Here is an 18,282-nt window from a genome sequence, read left to right as displayed (position 1 = left end):
GGCCACCCAGTTCACTCTCTTCACTGCCGCCTCAGCCTGTTCCGGAGGGCAGGCAGCTAGACTCCCAGCAGCGGTGGAGAGGATCCCCTCCGGCGCCGTGCGGTATAAAGCCGCGGATTTCATCGCCACCATCGCCACCGCAGGTTTCCCCGCCGTCTGCACCGCCAGTATCTCAGCCCACCAACACAGTGAGTCAGTCTGTTTTGGGTTCAAAAGGAACTATTAAACCACAAACTGTTAGCAAGGCTCACATGGACAAACCTGAAACCATATCATACCGTGAAGCTATGGACTCAGCGGCTCTTGCCCTATTTGAGCAAAAGAAAAGAATAATCATTCGGAGAGTGGACACTCTGTGTTTTGAACTGTTGTCTGACCCGTGTGAGGGAGAACAGAAAGCCATTGCAGCCAAGCTTCAAGGGCTGGTTGATAACTCTCCTTGGCTTCTGGATTCCTTACACGGGTTAGTAAAGGACTTTCTGGTCACCACCCTTCGCCTTCAGCCGTCCACACCTGCAGCAGCAGAGCATCCGCCCCAGCTTCGGTCTCCGTCGCCTGCAGCAGCAGAGCATCCGCCCCAGCTTCGGTCTCCGTCGCCTGCAGCAGCAGAGCATCCGCCCCAGCTTCGGTCTCCGTCGCCTGCAGCAGCAGAGCATCCGCCCCAGCTTCGGTCTCCGTCGCCTGCAGCAGCAGAGCATCCGCCCCAGCTTCGGTCTCCGTCGCCTGCAGCAGCAGAGCATCCGCCCCAGCTTTGGTCTCCGTCGCCTGCAGCAGCAGAGCCCCTGCTGCCACAGCCTGCTGCAGCAGGCCCCAAGCCACAGCCACGCACCAAGCCGCCTGCAGCAGCAGCAGCAGGCCCCAAGCCACAGCCATGCTCCAAGCCGCCTGCAGCAGCAGCAGCAGGCCCCAAGCCACAGCCATGCTCCAAGCCGTTTGCAGCAGCAGCTGCAGCTCTTCCTCTGTCTCAGTCAGCAGTAGCTCCAGCTCCCCTCCAGTCTCAGTCAGCTGTAGCTCCAGCTCCCCTCCAGTCTCAGTCGGCTGTAGCTCCAGCTCCCCTCCAGTCTCAGTCGGCTGTAGCTCCAGCCTCCCTCCAGTCTCAGTCGGCTGTAGCTCCAGCCTCCCTCCAGTCTCAGTCGGCTGTAGCTCCAGCCTCCCTCCAGTCTCAGTCGGCTGTAGCTCCAGCCTCCCTCCAGTCTCAGTCAGCTCTTGGTCCTGTAGCTCTGCCTCGCTCGCTGTCAGCTCCTGTAGCTCTGCCTCGCTCGCTGTCAGCTCCTGTAGCTCTGCCTCGCTCGCTGTCAGCTCCTGTAGCTCTGCCTCGCTCGCTGTCAGCTCCTGCTCCAGTCGCTCTGCCTCGCTCGCAGTCAGCTCCTGCTCCAGTCGCTCTGCCTCGCTCGCAGTCAGCTCCTGCTCCAGTCGCTCTGCCTCGCTCGCAGTCAGCTCCTGCTCCAGTCGCTCTGCCTCGCTCGCAGTCAGCTCCTGCTCCAGTCGCTCTGCCTCGCACTCAGTCAGCTCCTGCTCCAGTCGCTCTGCCTCGCACTCAGTCAGCTCCTGCTCCAGTCGCTCTCCCTCTGGTCACGTCAGCTTCCCCAGTGTCAGCTCTCCCTCTGGTCACGTCAGCTTCCCCAGTGTCAGCTCTCCCTCTGGTCACGTCAGCTTCCCCAGTGTCAGCTCTCCCTCTGGTCACGTCAGCTTCCCCAGTGTCAGCTCTCCCTCTGGTCACGTCAGCTTCCCCAGTGTCAGCTCTCCCTCTGGTCACGTCAGCTTCCCCAGTGTCAGCTCTCCCTCGATCTCAGTTAGCTTCCACGCAGTCAAAGTCCCCAGTGTCAGCACTACCAGGTACCTCACAGTCTTCAATGTTAGCTGTAGCAGTCTCCCCTCAGTCTCGGTCAGCTGCAACTACCCCTCAGCTTCTGCCAGCACCTCTGGTGTCAGTCTCAGTAGCTTCCCTGTCTCAGCCCCAGTCTCTCCCGTCAGCTGCTGTAGAGTCCCTAGTCTCCCAGTCAGAGTCCCAGTCAGCTCCCCTGTCACCATCAACCTCACCATCGGACTCACCCAAACAATGCCCTAAGCAGACCCAGCCGTCGGAGGAGACGACTGCGCGCCCTGCAAAGCAGCCCCAGCCTGCACATCCAGAGCCCATGCTGGAGGATCCCGCTCAGCCCGAGCCTCCTGCTGTCAACTGAGTATAGTAGACATCAAGGTCTACTATACTCAGTCGACCTACACAGCACTTTGGTTAATATCAAGATTAACCTTATCTAAAGAAACACTTAAAGTTTAAAATTTTACAATGCACCTCAATCTCCAGTTTGGATGTATGAGATGCTTCTACAATAAGAACTGACCACCAAATACACCAAACCAAAATATAATTTAAAGTAATTTCTTTTGTTTAATCTTTGTAGATCCCACCATGGAGTTTAGTTGGACAAACGAAGAGGTAGCAGATCTGAATAACACCAGCTTCATCATTGCTGCTGACGGTAAGTCTTTGATTCTAAAAGCAGAGCTACTGAAGGAACAAGGCTGAAAATTTAATGTGTTTTAAAAGACTCAGTTCTACAGTGAAAATCACTGCAGGGATTAAAGAACAGCCAACAAAGACAGTTTGTCACTGTATCCAGAAACATTGGCTGAAACTCTACCGTACAAAGACCCACAGTAGCACACAGCTCAAAAATAAGCATCAGTCTAGACTCACTTGAAATCCACTGTATTGCCAAAAGTATTAGGGAATTTTTGACCATTCTTCCAGAAGCACATTTGTGAGGTCAGACACTGATGTTGGAGGCTCAATATTGGGAACAATCTTAATTAGCCTATATGTTAATCTGCAAAACTGTATTTTTATGCAGACGATACTGTATTGTATGCTCACGCAAAAACAAAAAAATGAAGCTGCTACAGTACTTTCTGACGCCATGATGCCAATATCTCACTGGTTCCAGGACTTTTGTTTACGTCTTGATATTATAAAAACCGTATGTATGTTTTTCTCTCGGCTGCCAGCAGACAGCAAGCAACTGTCTGTGTTAGTCAATGGTGAGACATTAGATGTGGTTGAACAATTTAACTATCTTGGAGTGGTTTTTGATTTCAATCTAAATTTCAAGCAGCATGTAAAGAGAATTTCACTTATAATCAAAGTTAATCTGGCAAACTTCAAACATATAAGACCTTCACTGAGACAGAATCAGCAAAGGCTTATATGCATGCCAGGATATTTAGTCATATGGTGACAGGTAAACAGGTTGTTTATGAAGGAAGACACCTGAAACACTTGAATTAAAAAAGTAAGACATTTAATATATTAAAGAATCAGAAAAAATACACATGCATGTGGGGCCTCAGAAGAGACAGGCCTGTGTGTGTGCTAAACAAATATTTATTATCACACTTTCATCAATTAGTATTTATTTGCTGAATAATTGAACCTGTCTTTACAGGTTCAGACCCTTTTTCTTTTTATCTTTTCCCAGGACTTAATCATCTAGTAAAAAGGAAAAATTATAATTTGTCCATCTGATTTCCCAAAACATTTTCCCATCATTAAGGATACAGGATTTATTTATTTATTTGAGTTCTCTACTAATTTTGACAATGCTCTGGAGAATTGAACTGCTATGGTTAAGTATTATTTAGACTGAGTAAACCACACAAGTAACATCTGTTATTTTATTCTGCTGTTAATGATGTTCAGTTTTATCACTAAGTTTTCCACTCAGCCTCTGTAAGGTTAATCGACATTCCTGATTTAATATTATAATTAACCCAATCAAAGTTTTGTTTAGTTTTGGCCCAAAAGGCATACAGTGACACAAACTCTGCTGCTGTACCTTAAATTTGTTATGAACCCCACCAGGCATAAAGAACACTGCACGAAAAGAGTGATTTTCATCCCCGTATACTGACGCGGGCGCCGCTAGTAAACGACAGCTTTCGTCAGCTTACGGGGATGCGCATTTGCGTTCACCTGAGACGGATATGGTCGTTTACGTACCACCAGAAGCAGCGGGGGGTAGAGGTACGGGGGAGCCGGCCAGCGGGAGGTGTTAACGACTCTACTTTACATATGAACAGCAGCAACAGACCCACGTGGCTTCTCAGTCATTGGATGAAAAAAATGACATCGCAAGTCATTACTCACATGTGATTGGCTGGTAGATCTGTCCCCCATTGGCCTTTATAACGACAGGCCTGGGTAAGCCCCTCCCTAATAAATAATAACCCAGTAATAACATTTTTTTTTCATTATTGTTTCTGTGATATACCTTGTATGTTATGTTGTATTCATGCCATGCTAATAACCTCAACTAAAAGGAATTCAATTAAGAGAAACAAATTGTGAGGCACAAGTGTGAATTTCTTTTTTTATTTATAAAGCAATATGCATACACACACACACACACACACATCATATAATCTATATATATATATATATATATATATATATATATATATATATATATAAGAATACAAAAACATTATGACATATAATGCTTTGCTACTTCTGGGCCATGTGGTGGTGGCTTTCTCTCAGAGCATGGTCCAGCATACAAACACTTATGGTGCACAGTGTTGTATTTAGGGTGAGCTTCTAGTCTGTCTTGCAGTTTGGCTCAGAGGTCACTGAGCTCCTGGCTGGGGAAGCTTGGGGGTCTTAATCCAGCCCGATACGCCCTCTGAGACGCCATCCTCCTCATCCAACATGAGGTCAGTGGTGACACCGTCCCAGAAGGCAACCTCCTTCACTGCCAGGTCACTCGTCCTCGCCTCCAGCAGCTGTTGACACAGAGCACACATTAACTCATTATGAAATAATATGAAATATTGTGAAAAATCAGGAAACTACACTGAAAGTTTGAGTCTCTTGACTTTGAATGCACACATAGCAGATAAGACCCTGAATGCAAAAAAAAAAAAAATTAATCAGCCCATCTTTGTCATCAGAAACAATGGTTATGTGACAAAGTACCAACTCCTGCATCCTGTGAATAAAAGACAAATGAACAAGTACTTTGAAAAAATGTAACATTGATAAAAGTACTTCAGTGATTTTGGTCATAAACCCTTGAGGCACCTTTAAACTGATTATACATTTTTTATCTTTAGGTCCCAAAATGTTACAGCTGCTAAAACTATAAACATTCAGTGTTAATTATTTTCACCTTCACTGCATCACCTTTTTATAGACATTTTGGGTTGTTCAAAAGAAGCCAGATTTTATATAAAGTTAAAAAAAAACAATAAGTACTATTTCCCAAAAATAAAACTGCATTTCCAAGCTAACTACACAAATACAGCAGACCAACAATACAATCCAACACGTCTTACCGGCTTCCTTCTTGCACGTCACCGGGCAGGATTTTTAATGGCTGCTGCCTTTTCCAGAACGTGAGGCTGACTGTAGTGGAAGCTGCGGCGGACCGTCTGTAGGTTTAACAAGAAGCTGGAAAACATTTGTGTACATTGTAAATAAAGAGCATAAACACAGTGTATACATAAACATATCCAGGCAAAAAATACACAAACAACACCAATAGATACTTACACACAATTATATCACGGTCCACGCATTAGGAACACTCACACTCGCGTTGTGAGGCGAACACAGTCTGTGGAAAATAAAGGTGAAAATAAATAAGAGTAAAAACATTTGAAGTTCTTCTCTCCTCCACACATTGAATACTGCTGCTTTGTTTCTGATTCTTACCTCTGCAGAGGATCATAGCGGCTTTTATTGGATTCAGAGTTGTGCAGGAACTGCTTCCTATAAGATGAAACCAAATAAAACTAAGAAACCAAATCACAATACGTCTGTCAGCTTACTGTGACCATTCCTCCACTCTTAGTATTTATGTTTTAGAAACGACCAAGTCTTACCGCAGTTTTCAGATCGTGCTGCCGTCTTTTCTTTGTTAGAGTCCAGAGCATCGAGTCTCTACACAATAGATGCCATCTTGTCTTTAAGTTGTGCTGGTAGAAACTTCAGTTAACTGAGGAGATAACCCACTCATTGCAGCCAGCAGTGTCTTCTCGTCTGCAGCGGGGCTGGTTTAAGCTGGCCGGTAGAGAGGCCCGCTTTCACGAGGAGCTTCTGGGGTGTTGAAAATATAGACGACGTCCCATTGTCGTACCAAAAAAGCAGCGTAGACACAGAACGCCATTCAGTTTGAATGGAAGAGAACGACCGCACTGATTTCCTCTCGTCTTGCAAGACCTTCAGTGTGATCCCGCACGTGATCTGTATTGTCCAATCACAGGCGAGGAAGCTCCCACACGGAATTCAATTCCATTCAATTCAATTTTATTTATATAGCGCCAAATCACAACAAACAGTCGCCTCAAGGCGCTTTGTATTGTGGGTAAAGACCCTACAATAATACAGAGAAAACCCAACAGTCAAAATGACCCCCTATGAGCTGGAAGACACACATCCACTGTCTGTTTAAGCAGGACAACTGAGAAGGTGACTGTTGCATTAAAATTTTTTTACATTTTACATTTTTCTCATGAAGGTTTTGCTGATATCTCTTATGTACATCCATGAAAAATAAAATAAAATAAAAGTTTATATGTTTTATATGTTTATATGTTTTCTTATTCCATCTGCCTAAGTAGTCTTTAATGTCATTAATGCATGTGAACATTCACTGAACATTTATAGCAGCGTTCATGGGATGTTGTCTGAATGTTCAATGCTAGCTGGGAAGCCACTGCACAGGAGAGGATGATGGTGTGACAGACTTTTTGTTACAGTGATTTAGACTGAAAACTGAGTATGCTTTTCAATGAAAATAATGCTTGTGGTGTCACCAACATCAAGTTATAGCCTTTGTTTATCTCCCTCAGTCCACTAAAGTTCAGGGTTCACAAAAAACTCCATGATAAAGGCTCACAGACAGAAGCTCACAGACAGAAGCTCACAGCCTTATTGGAAAAAGGGACAAAAGCTGAAAATGTCCAAAAGTATATTTCCAACTAGATAATACTAATTTATAAAATAGAATGATTTCTTGTGAGTTTAGTCTTGTTTGAATGTTTCGCTGTATAATAATTTATGTGTAGTCACATTGTAATGGAAAAAGGCTTAAAAGATGATAATTTAAATGTGATTTTATATATATATATATATATATATATATATATATATATATATATATATATATATATATATATATATATATACATTAGGGGTGGGACTCGATTAAAGAAATTAATCTAATTAATTAGGAGCTTTGTAATTAATTAATCAAAATTAATCGCATTTTTTTCTTTTTTTTAAACTTAATTTTTATTTATTTTTAGCCACAAATAATGACATTGTTCCATAGTTACATTCTTCTCTTGCAGTTGTAAACATTCCACGTTAGAAATTGGCGAAGAAAGGCAAGGTAACAATAGAGTTGTCAAAGATTATGGCAATGAACACAATACAATAATAAAGGTAAAGTGACGAGAGATAAAAAACAAAGCGAAATTAATCGCATTTTAATCGCATTTAAATATTTAACATGAGAAATATTAATTTAAGTTTAGTTGATGAATGAATCAATATACATAAGCTTAAACTTCAAAATTTTGTTTATTTTCCCACCAGTCTACTACACAGACCAATGAAGGGTGGAAGTGCTCCTGTGATAAGCAAACTCCTGACATTAAAGTTAAGCATCATAACTGGATAGTTTTATTCAACATTAATGTCTCACTTGTTATAGTTGGAAATTAATCATTTGCTCAGCTGTATTCCTTGATGTTGAAATGTGTTATGCTTGTTTTAACAGCTTATTTTGAATTAAAGACTTAAAATTAAACCACAAAAAGGAGAAAAAGTTCGTTCTCCGTTTAACCAGCTGCTTTTCCACAGCTGTGCCTTTGCGGTCTTCGTGGGCTGTGAAGTCTACGTGGGCCGGGTCCTTCGCAGGATGCGGCCCCTGAATTTTTGACATCGTGCGTTAATATAATCTGTACGCCTGGAACTCGTGCACTGAGAAACGTTCCACGGTGCAAAGTTTGATTAAAATGCGTTAAAATTTTTAATCCTTTATTTTCCCCATAATTAATTAATCGAAATTAACGCGTTAAAGTCCCACCCCTAATATATATATATATATATATATATATATATATATATATATATATATTTTTTTTTTTTTTTTTATATCTCAAAATAAAAACGTGTTGGTTACAACTGTTGGGAGGGGTAGACCACTGGTGAGTACTTGATTTGCATTTGTATGACTCACAGAAACCTCCTTTACATATGAACGCCTGCCCTAGGCCTGAGGAGAGGGGGGGGAGCTGAGGGAGCACTGACACAGAGAGTCCACGGCAGTTTCCCTACAGTTTATTGTTCTGACCAAAGCCTCCTGCTGAGAGCCCAAAATCTCAAGGCGCACTGCAATATTACATGCCAGAAACTGTCGAAAAACCCCACTTTTCATGCAGTGGAAGCCTTTCAGGCTGATTGTTTTATTACAACCTGGACTAATTCAGACACCATCCCATTTTCCCAAGACTCCCATCCTCCACACGTCAGTCCTCTGTTTGGCAAACCAGGGATTTTTAATGCCATTTTATACTCCGATAACAGGCCATCACACTGAGATGTTCCCATCCACAGTGTGACGGACAGGTGTTCTAGTCCGAGGCAAAACATTCCCTGTAAAAGGCACATTTCCTTATCAGCGGGGAGCAGTTACTGGTATCTATGAAAAATAGTCCAGTTGTATTTTAATGTACTGATTTTTCCTGCTGTCTTTAGTTTGAAAATTGAGTCTGAGCTGCAGGCCTTTGGGATCAACATCTAAATATGAATAGAACCTGTGGTCTAACAGGTCTAACTATTCAACATAGTTTTATGTATTAATTTTACCCACTAAATATAACACCCTGACTCAAAGACTATCAAATTAAAAACTACACACTACAATTTGCCAAGACACATATTTAACAGCAGAAGTGTATGTTTGAAAGTTCTATTATTCAGTGTCTTCATATTAAAGAGCTCTTGATTAGTTTAACCCAGTCTAAATTTTTCTGTTCTAGAAATGATTCAATTTATTCAGATGAAAAATAAAAATGAATTAATGCTCTGAAATCAACACTTAACACAGATTTAGATCAGAAACCAGGAACAGTAAAAATATATGTTAAAGCTCACACAGTCTTTGATTAGTCATCCTAGAATCCTACAGTTTAAATTTGCACATGGGAACATGTGTTATACCTATGGAATAAAATGAAAACAAAAACACTAAAGACTAAAGGTAGAAGCAAATATAAAGAAAAACAAACATATATAAAATTGTGATACCAAGATCCAACAATACATTGCCTATGGCAATTCAACAGGGTGTTTTTGGAAAGGAGCCAGTTTTGGATCTGTTCTTTACTTTTTCACTTAATTGATAAAATTATAAAGTTATAGAGTCGCTCCCTCCTTTTGGCCTCCAGAAACACTCAGTCAGCCAGGTTTAAGACTTTACTGGCCAATTTTGGCCCCCAAACCTTATATTTGACATTTCTGAATTCAGACATATATCAGGGGTAAACCGTAACCCTGAGAGCTCTTGACCCCCACTCCCCAACTCTACCATCCATACCAAAACAAACAAACAAAAACAAAAGCAAAAAGGGGAAAAAAAAACAAAACAACTTATAGCAACCGTAACTCATTCGTCTCTCACTCACACACAAGCTGTGTCCCTCTGACACACAGACAATCTTAGGTGCCGTTTACACGAGACCGTTTTGAAACGGTGTCGTTTTGATGCGTTTCGGCCTTCTGTTTACACGACAACGGAGTGAAAACGATGTGTTTCGGAAACGGGGTCCAGAGTGGAGCGTTTCAGAAACGCACCAGCTTGCATTCTTGTTTAAACATTTGAAACCGGGGTGATTTGAAAACGCTCGACTCGCACATGCACACTATGGTTGCGACAGCCACAGTTTTTCGCGCACGCGCAAATTGATAAGCAGTACCCGCGGATTCACGAGTGCTTCTTGTGCTTTTCTTGTGTTTTTACCGTTTTGTAATTCAGCGTTGTGTGCACCAGCGATCCAACCTCATCGTCAGTTCACACAAAACCTCTCACATTGGCCGTTTTGTAAGTAAAGAACAATTTGCCGCGCTACCTACTGTGTCACTCCACGCATGCGCGTCTTGCATAAACAAACTTTGCAAAGAGAAAACCAACGCCAACTTGTGGCCTGGCATGGGAACTACATCGTTTTCATCGTTTCACATGTCATCGTGTAAACGCGGATCGTTTCTGAAACGCTATCGTGTAAACGAAAGGCTGAAACGCATCAAAATGACACCGGTTCCAGTGAAAATGACTTTGTGTAAACGGCGCCTCAGACACAGGCGCGCACACACACTAAAGCTGTAAGGAGACACACACATACCGCAATGCTCAGACACGCACACACACACACTCATACACACTCCGCTCAGATACAGACGCACGCACACACAAAGCAACACTGTAAGTGACACACACATATACTGCATACATACTGCACTGCTCAGAGAGATGCACACACACACACGCACACACACTTCAGCTGCTAAACATTACAATCATTTTACCTTTTTCTCTTTCTCTCTGTGTCTGTCTCTGAGCCACACACACACACACACTGACTCAGATACACACACAGACAGATAGTAACAGAGACATGTTTCGTATGTCTGTGTAGATTCTCAGTCATCCAGGTCATAGTAGTCTCTGGAGCTTGAAAAAGGCGACTGGACTTCTTTTTGTTTCTTGAAGACGTTTCACCTCTCATCCGAAAGGCTTCTTCAGTTCTCAACCAAATGGTGGAGAGACCCAGGTATTTAAACCCCTGTGGGCGTAGTCCCATGGAGGTGGTTATGACCCTCTATTGATCATGTGCTTGAACACATGTGCCCAGGTGTGAAGGGGGCGTGGGTCATATTTAATCAGTGGTTTCAGTTGAAACCAACTTAGGACTCCGCTCCATTGTTTCCTGTGGCCTATTGAGGTCACTGGAACAAAGGTGTGAATGGGGGTTGAGACGTCTGGGAAGGGAGCTCAGGACAGCACTGTAAGCGGGGGAAAGTTGGTGACTTAATCCACCTCCTCTGTTCAATGATGGTTGTTCACAGTGGACATAGATGGCTTCTTTCACTCCTCTTTCAAACCATCTGTTTTCCCTGTCCAAAATGTGAACATTGGCATCCTCAAAAGAGTGCCCTTTTTCCTTCAGATGCAGATGTACTGCTGAATCTTGTCCTGTCGAGGTGGCTCTTCTATGTTGTGCCATTCGTTTGTGAAGAGGCTGTTTGGTTTCACCAATGTAGAGGTCCGAGCACTCTTCACTGCACTGAACAGCATACACTACATCGCTGATCTTGTGTTTGGCGGGTTTGTCCTTGGGATGAACCAGTTTTTGTCTTAGGGTGTGACTTGGTTTGAAGTATACTGAGATGTCATGCTTGGAGAAAATTCTTCTGAGTTTCTCTGACAAGCCTGACACATATGGGATGACAATGTCGTTCCTCTTGTCCTTCCTATTCTCTGTAGTTTGTGTTTGGCCTTCATTCCTGTGCATCTTAGCTGATTTGATGAAGGCCCAGTTGGGGTAACCGCATGTTTTGAGGGCTTTCTTAATGTGTGTGTGTTCCTTATGCTTCCCTTCTGCCTTAGAGGGAACACTTTCCGCATGGTGTTGTAGGGTCCTGATCACCCCAAGTTTGTGTTCCAGAGGGTGGTGGGAGTCAAAGAGGAGATACTGGTCTGTGTGTGTGGGCTTCCGGTAAACTTCAATGTTGAGGCTTCCTTCTTCCTCGATAAGCACCGCACAGTCCAGGTATGGTAACTTGTTATCTCTGGTGTCCTCCCTGGTAAAACGTATGTATTTATCCACTGAGTTGATGTGACGAGTGAAGGCTTCTACTTCTTGGGTTTTGATTTTGACCCAGGTGTCATCTACATATCTGTACCAGTGGCTAGGTGCCATCCCTTTGAAAGAACCAAGAGCTTTACTTTCCACTTCCTCCATGTAAAGGTTGGCTACAATGGGAGACACTGGGGAGCCCATGGCACATCCATGCTTCTGTCTGTAGAATCCATCATTGTATTTAAAATATGTTGTGGTAAGGCAGAGATCTAAAAGTGCACAAATCTGATCTGGGGTGAAGCTGGTTCTGTTCAGTAAGGAATCGTCTTCCTGTAGTCGTCTTCTGACGGTCTCCACTGCCTCAGTTGTGGGTATGCAAGTGAAAAGTGAAACCACATCAAAGGACACCATGGTTTCATCTGGATCCAGTACAAGATTCTGGACCTTGTTAGTAAAATCTGTAGAGTTTTCATTGTGGTGGGGTGTGATGCCAACAAGCGGTGATAAGATGGTGGCGAGGTGTTTGGAAATGTTGTAGGTGACCGAGTTTATACTGCTGATAATGGGTCGAAGTGGGACTCCTTCTTTGTGGATCTTTGGGAGTCCATAAATGCATGGAGTGGCTTCTCCAGGGTACAGGCGGTAGTAAGTGGGGCGGTCAATGGCTTTTTCCTTTTCAAGTTGTTGCAGGCAGCAAACAACTTTTTTCTTGTAGTTATTTTTTATTATTTTTATTTTATTTATTTATATAGCGCCAAATCACAACAAACTGTCGCCTCAAGGCGCTTTGTATTGTGGGTAAAGACCCTACAATAATACAGAAAAAACCCAACAGTCAAAACGACCCCCTATGAGCAAGCACTTGGCGACAGTGGAAAGGAAAAACTCCCTTTTAACAGGAAGAAACCTCCAGCAGAACCAGGCTCAGGGAGGGGCAGTCATCTGCCGCGACCGATTGGGCTGAGGGGAGAGAAAGACATGCTGTGGAAGAGAGCCAGAGATTAATATCAATTAATGATTAAGTGCAGAGTGGAGTATAAACAAAGTAAATAAGGTGAATGAGAAACAGTGCATTATGTGAACCCCCCAGCAGACTAGGCCTATACAGCATAACTAAGGGATGGTTCAGGGTCACCTGATCCAGCTCTAACTATAAGCTTTATCATAAAGGAAAGTTTTAAGCCTAATCTTAAAAATAGAGAGGGTGTCTGTCTCCCGAATCCAAGCTGGAAGCTGGTTCCACAGAAGAGGCGCCTGAAAGCTGAAGGCTCTGCCTCCCATTCTACTCTTAAGTATCCTAGGAACCACAAGTAAGCCAGCAGTCTGAGAGCGAAGTGCTCTGTTGGGGTGATATGGTACTATGAGGTCTTTGAGATAAGATGGTGCCTGATTATTTAAGACCTTGTATGTGAGGAGAAGAATTTTAAATTCTATTCTAGATTTAACAGGGAGCCAATGAAGAGAAGCCAGTATGGGAGAAATCTGCTCTCTCTTTCTAGTCCCTGTCAGTACTCTAGCTGCAGCATTTTGGATCAGCTGAAGGCTTTTCAGGGAGCTTTTAGGACAGCCTGATAATAATGAATTACAATAATCCAGCCTAGAAGAAATAAATGCATGAATGAGCTTTTCAGCATCACTCTGAGAAAGGATGTTTCTAATTTTAGAAATATTGCGCAAATGCAAAAAAGCGGTCCTACATATTTGTTTAATATGTGCATTGAAGGACATATCCTGGTCAAAAATGACTCCAAGATTTCTCACAGTGTTACTGGAGGCCAAAGTAATGCCATCCAGAGTAAGTATCTGGTTAGACACCATGTTTCTAAGATTTGTGGGGCCGAGAACAAGAATTTCAGTTTTATCTGAATTTAGAAGCAGGAAATTAGAGGTCATCCAGGCCTTAATATCTTTAAGACATTCCTGCAGTTTAACTAATTGATGTGTGTCATCTGGCTTCATTGATAGGTAAAGCTGAGTATCATCTGCATAACAATGAAAATTGATGCAATGCTTTCTAATAATACTGCCTAAGGGAAGCATGTATAATGTAAGTAAAATTGGTCCTAGCACAGAACCCTGTGGAACTCCATAATTAACCTTAGTGTGTGAAGAAGACTCCCCATTTACATGAACAAATTGGAGTCTATGAGATAAATATGATTCAAACCACTGCAGTGCAGTACCTTTAATACCTATAGCAAGCTCTAATCTCTGTAATAGAATGTTATGGTCAACAGTATCAAAAGCTGCACTGAGGTCCAACAGGACAAGAACAGAGATGAGTCCACTGTCAGAGGCTCTAAGAAGATCATTGGTAACCTTCACTAATGCTGTTTCTGTACTGTGATGAATTCTGAAACCTGACTGAAACTCTTCAAATAAACCGTTCCTCTGCAGATGATCAGTTAGCTGTTTTACAACTACTCTTTCAAGAATCTTTGAGAGAAAAGGAAGGTTGGAGATTGGCCTATAATTAGCTAAGACAGCTGGGTCAAGTGATGGCTTTTTAAGCAGAGGTTTAATTACAGCCACCTTGAAGGTCTGTGGTACATAGCCAACTAATAAAGACTGATTGATCATTTTTAAGATTGAAGCATCAATAATTGGAAAGACTTCTTTGAACAGTCTAGTAGGAATGGGATCTAACAAACATGTTGCTGGTTTGGAGGAAGTAACTATTGAAGTTAACTCTGAAAGATCAACTGGAGCAAAAGAGTCTAAACAAATACCAGCAGTGCTGAAAGCAGCCGAACATGAAGAATAATCTTTGAGATGGTTATGAATAATTTTTTCTCGAATGTCTAAAATTTTATTTGTAAAGAAATCCATGAAGTCACTACTAGTTAACGTGAAAGGAATACTCGGCTCTACAGAGCTCTGACTCTTTGTCAGCCTGGCTACAGTGCTGAAAACAAACCTGGGGTTGTTCTTATTTTCTTCAATTAATGATGAATAGTAAGATGTCCTAGCTTTACGGAGGGCTTTTTTATAGAGCAACAAACTCTTTTTCCAGGCTAAATGAGCATCTTCTAATTTAGTGAGACGCCATTCCCTCTCAAGCTTTCGGGTTATCTGCTTTAAGCTGTGCGTTTGTGAATTATACCACGGAGTCAGGCACTTCTGATTTGAAGCTTTCCTTTTCAGAGGAGCCACAGTATCCAAAGTTATATGCAGTGAGGATGTAAAACTATTGACGAGATAATCAACCTCACTGGGAGCAGAGTTTAGGTAGCTGCTCTGCACTGTGTTGGCACATGGCACTGAAGAGCATAACAATGAAGGAATTAGATCCTTAAACTTAGTTACAGCACTTTCAGAAAGACTTCTACTGTAATAAAACTTATTCCCCGCTGCTGTGTAATCCATTAAAGTAAATGTAAATGTTACTAAGAAATGATCAGACAGGAGGGGGCTTTCAGGGAATACTGTTAAGTCTTCAGTTTCTATGCCATATGTTAGGACAAGATCCAGAGTATGATTAAAGTGGTGGGTGGGCTCCTTTACATTTTGAGAGAAGCCAATTGAATCTAACAATAGATTAAATGCAGTGTTGAGGCTGTCATTCTCAGCGTCTACATGGATGTTAAAATCACCCACTATAATTATTTTATCTGAACTGAGCACTAAATCAGATAAAAAGTCTGAGAAATCAGACAGAAACTCTGAGTAGGGACCAGGTGGACGATAGATAATAACAAATAAAACAGCTTTTTGATTTTCCCAATTAGGATGGACAAGACTAAGAGTCAGGCTTTCAAAAGAATGAAAACTTTGTCTGGGTCTCTGATTAATTAATAAGCTGGAATTGCAGATTGCAGCTACTCCTCCTCCTCGACCTGTGCTTCGAGCATTCTGACAGTTACTGTGACTCGGGGGTGTTGATTCATTTAAACTAACATATTCATCCTGCTGTAACCAGGTTTCTGTAAGGCAGAATAAATCAATACGTTGATCAATTATTAAATCATTTACTAATAGGGACTTGGAAGAGAGAGACCTAATGTTTAATAATCCACATTTAATTGTTTTTTTCTTTGGTGCAGTTGATGAAGCTGTATTATTTATTGTTTTTGAATTTTTATGCTTAAATAGTTTTTTGCTGATTTTAGCTTTGTTTTTTGGTGGTCTGGGAGCAGGCACCGACTCTATGGGGATGGGGTTTTGGGGGGATGGCAGGAGGAGAGAAGCTGCAGAGAGGCGTGTAAGACTGCAACTCTGCTTCCTGGTCTCAACCCTGGGTAGTCAGTTTTTAGGAGGGTTAATAAATTTGGCCAGATTTCTAGAAATGAGAGCTGCTCCATCCAAAGTGGGATGGATGCCATCTCTCCTAACAAGACCAGGTTTTCCCCAGAAACTTTGCCAATTATCTATGAAGCCCACGTCATTTTTTGGACACCACTCAGACAGCCAGCGATTCAAGGAGAACATGCGGCTAAACATGTCGCTCCTGGTCTGATTGGGGAGGGGCCCAGAGAAAACTAGAGAGTCCGACATCGTTTTTGCAAAGTTACACACCGAGTCAATATTAATTTTAGTGACCTCCGATTGGCGTAACCGGGTGTCATTACTGCCGACGTGAATAACGATCTTACCAAATCTACGATTAGCCTTAGCCAGCAGTTTCAAATTTCCATGAATGTCGCCTGCTCTGGCCCCTGGAAGACATTTGACTATGGTCGCCGGTGTCTCTAGCTTCACGTTTCTCAAAACAGAGTCACCAATAACCAGAGTTTGTTCCTCGGCGGGTGTGTCGCCGAGTGGAGAAAAACGGTGAATAGGACGTGAATAGGTTGGTGGTGTACCCGGGGCTTCTGCTTAGGACTACGCTTCCTCCTCACCGTCACCCAGCTGGCCTGTTTTCCCTGCTGCTCGGGATCTGCTGGGGGGGAGCTAACGGCGGCTAAGCTACCATGGTCCGCACCCGCTACAGGGGCCTGGCTAGATGTAGGATTTTCCAGGGTGCGGAGCCGAGTCTCCAGTTCAGAAAGCCTGACCTCCAGAGCTACAAACAGACTACATTTATTACAAGTACCGTTACTGCTAAAGGAGGCCGAGGAGTAACTAAACATGTGACACCCAGAGCAGGAAAGTGCAGGAGAGACAGGAGAAGAAGCCATGCTGGTAGTGAGTCGGCTAAGGGCTAAGCTACTAGCTAAGCTAAGCTAGCGAATTTCTAAAAACAAATAAAGTGAGTAATGTGAATACAGGTGATTCAGCAAAGAGTATGCTATTTAAAGTAGGTGAAGATTACACTAAAATATGTTATTATCCAGATAAATCTAGTTATACAGATATAACAGCTAACAGACAGCAAAACACTGTGCTCCGAAACAGGAACAGGAAGTGATACAATACCGCAGTGAGAGCCAACACCAAGAGCCAACACCAAGTGACAGCGCCACCAGCAACAAGTAGTTGCTTGTGGGATCACGTCTCAAGACCTCATAAGTATTGTTGTCACTGAGGAGTGTAGTAATTTTGTTGTGGTATTCCGATGAATTCAGCACAACCGTGCACCTCCCCTTGTCGGCTGGCAGTATGGTGATGTTTTGATCCTTGCTTAGGGCTGTGATGGCCTTCTTCTCCTGAATGGTGAGGTTGGATGGAGGAAGTCTTGCACTGGAGAGAGTGGCTGAAACTTTCATCCTGATCTGTTCTGCTTCAGGATGAGAAAGTTTGTTATTTCTTATAGCGGTTTCTGTTGCTGTGATGAGGTCTACTATAGGAAGCTGTTGTGGGGCTATGGCAAAGTTGAGTCCTTTGGCTAGCACATTTTCTTCTGGTTTGGTGAGGACCCTGTCTGATAGGTTCTTCACCCACTTTCCTTGGTTTCCATTGCTTATCGTGTCGTCCTGTTTGTTAACAGATGAATGGTATGCCTTGGTTTGCAGAGTTTGAAATTTACGTAGTTGTCTTTCCTTGCCTTTGATGTGTTGTGCGAGCTGGGCTTTGTCCACAAATGTAGAAACTTCTTCTGCGATGGTGTGAGGTAAGAGTGATGAGAGTTTCTGCTGAGTCTGGTGGATTTTGTTCTGGAGTGCATCTATGGTGAAATGGACCTGTCTTATCCTTTCACTCAAAAGGTGGTTCTGTGCTCTCCATAGAATTTGGTCAGCTCTATGTCCTTTTACTGTGGACCCAAGGTGCAAACTCTTGGGAACCAGTCTGGACTGTCTGCATCTCAAGTTGAAACGAAGGTGGTTCCTGTAGTCCGCTAGCTTTCTTGAGTCCCTTTCATACTCCCGCACCAATTGAAGGGTGTTCCTCCCAAAGTGCAAGGCAATATGTCTGTGTAGATTCTCAGTTATCCAGGTCATAGTAGTCTCTGGAGCTTGAAAAAGGCGACTGGACTTCTTTTTGTTTCTTGAAGACAAAAAGAAGTCCAGTCACCATTCTACAGACAGAAGCATGGAT

At 42.9% G+C, this 18,282-nt stretch overlaps 1 protein-coding gene across 2 annotated transcripts in view; it reads left to right on the top strand.

The window, feature by feature from the left end:
• The window catches only part of mettl22 (methyltransferase 22, Kin17 lysine), a 61,451-nt gene that overhangs the window by 26,107 nt on the left and 17,062 nt on the right, over positions 1-18,282 (top strand). For both annotated transcript variants that reach the window (XM_030725552.1, XM_030725553.1), the window contains exon 9: positions 2,406-2,483. In XM_030725552.1, the coding sequence (XP_030581412.1) occupies positions 2,406-2,483 (78 nt within the window). The remainder of the gene's footprint in view (positions 1-2,405; positions 2,484-18,282) is intronic.

Source organism: Archocentrus centrarchus, unplaced genomic scaffold (assembly GCF_007364275.1).
Source record: "Archocentrus centrarchus isolate MPI-CPG fArcCen1 unplaced genomic scaffold, fArcCen1 scaffold_58_ctg1, whole genome shotgun sequence".
Taxonomy (NCBI): Eukaryota; Metazoa; Chordata; class Actinopteri; order Cichliformes; family Cichlidae; genus Archocentrus; species Archocentrus centrarchus.
This window is presented reverse-complemented; position numbering and strand designations above follow the sequence as displayed.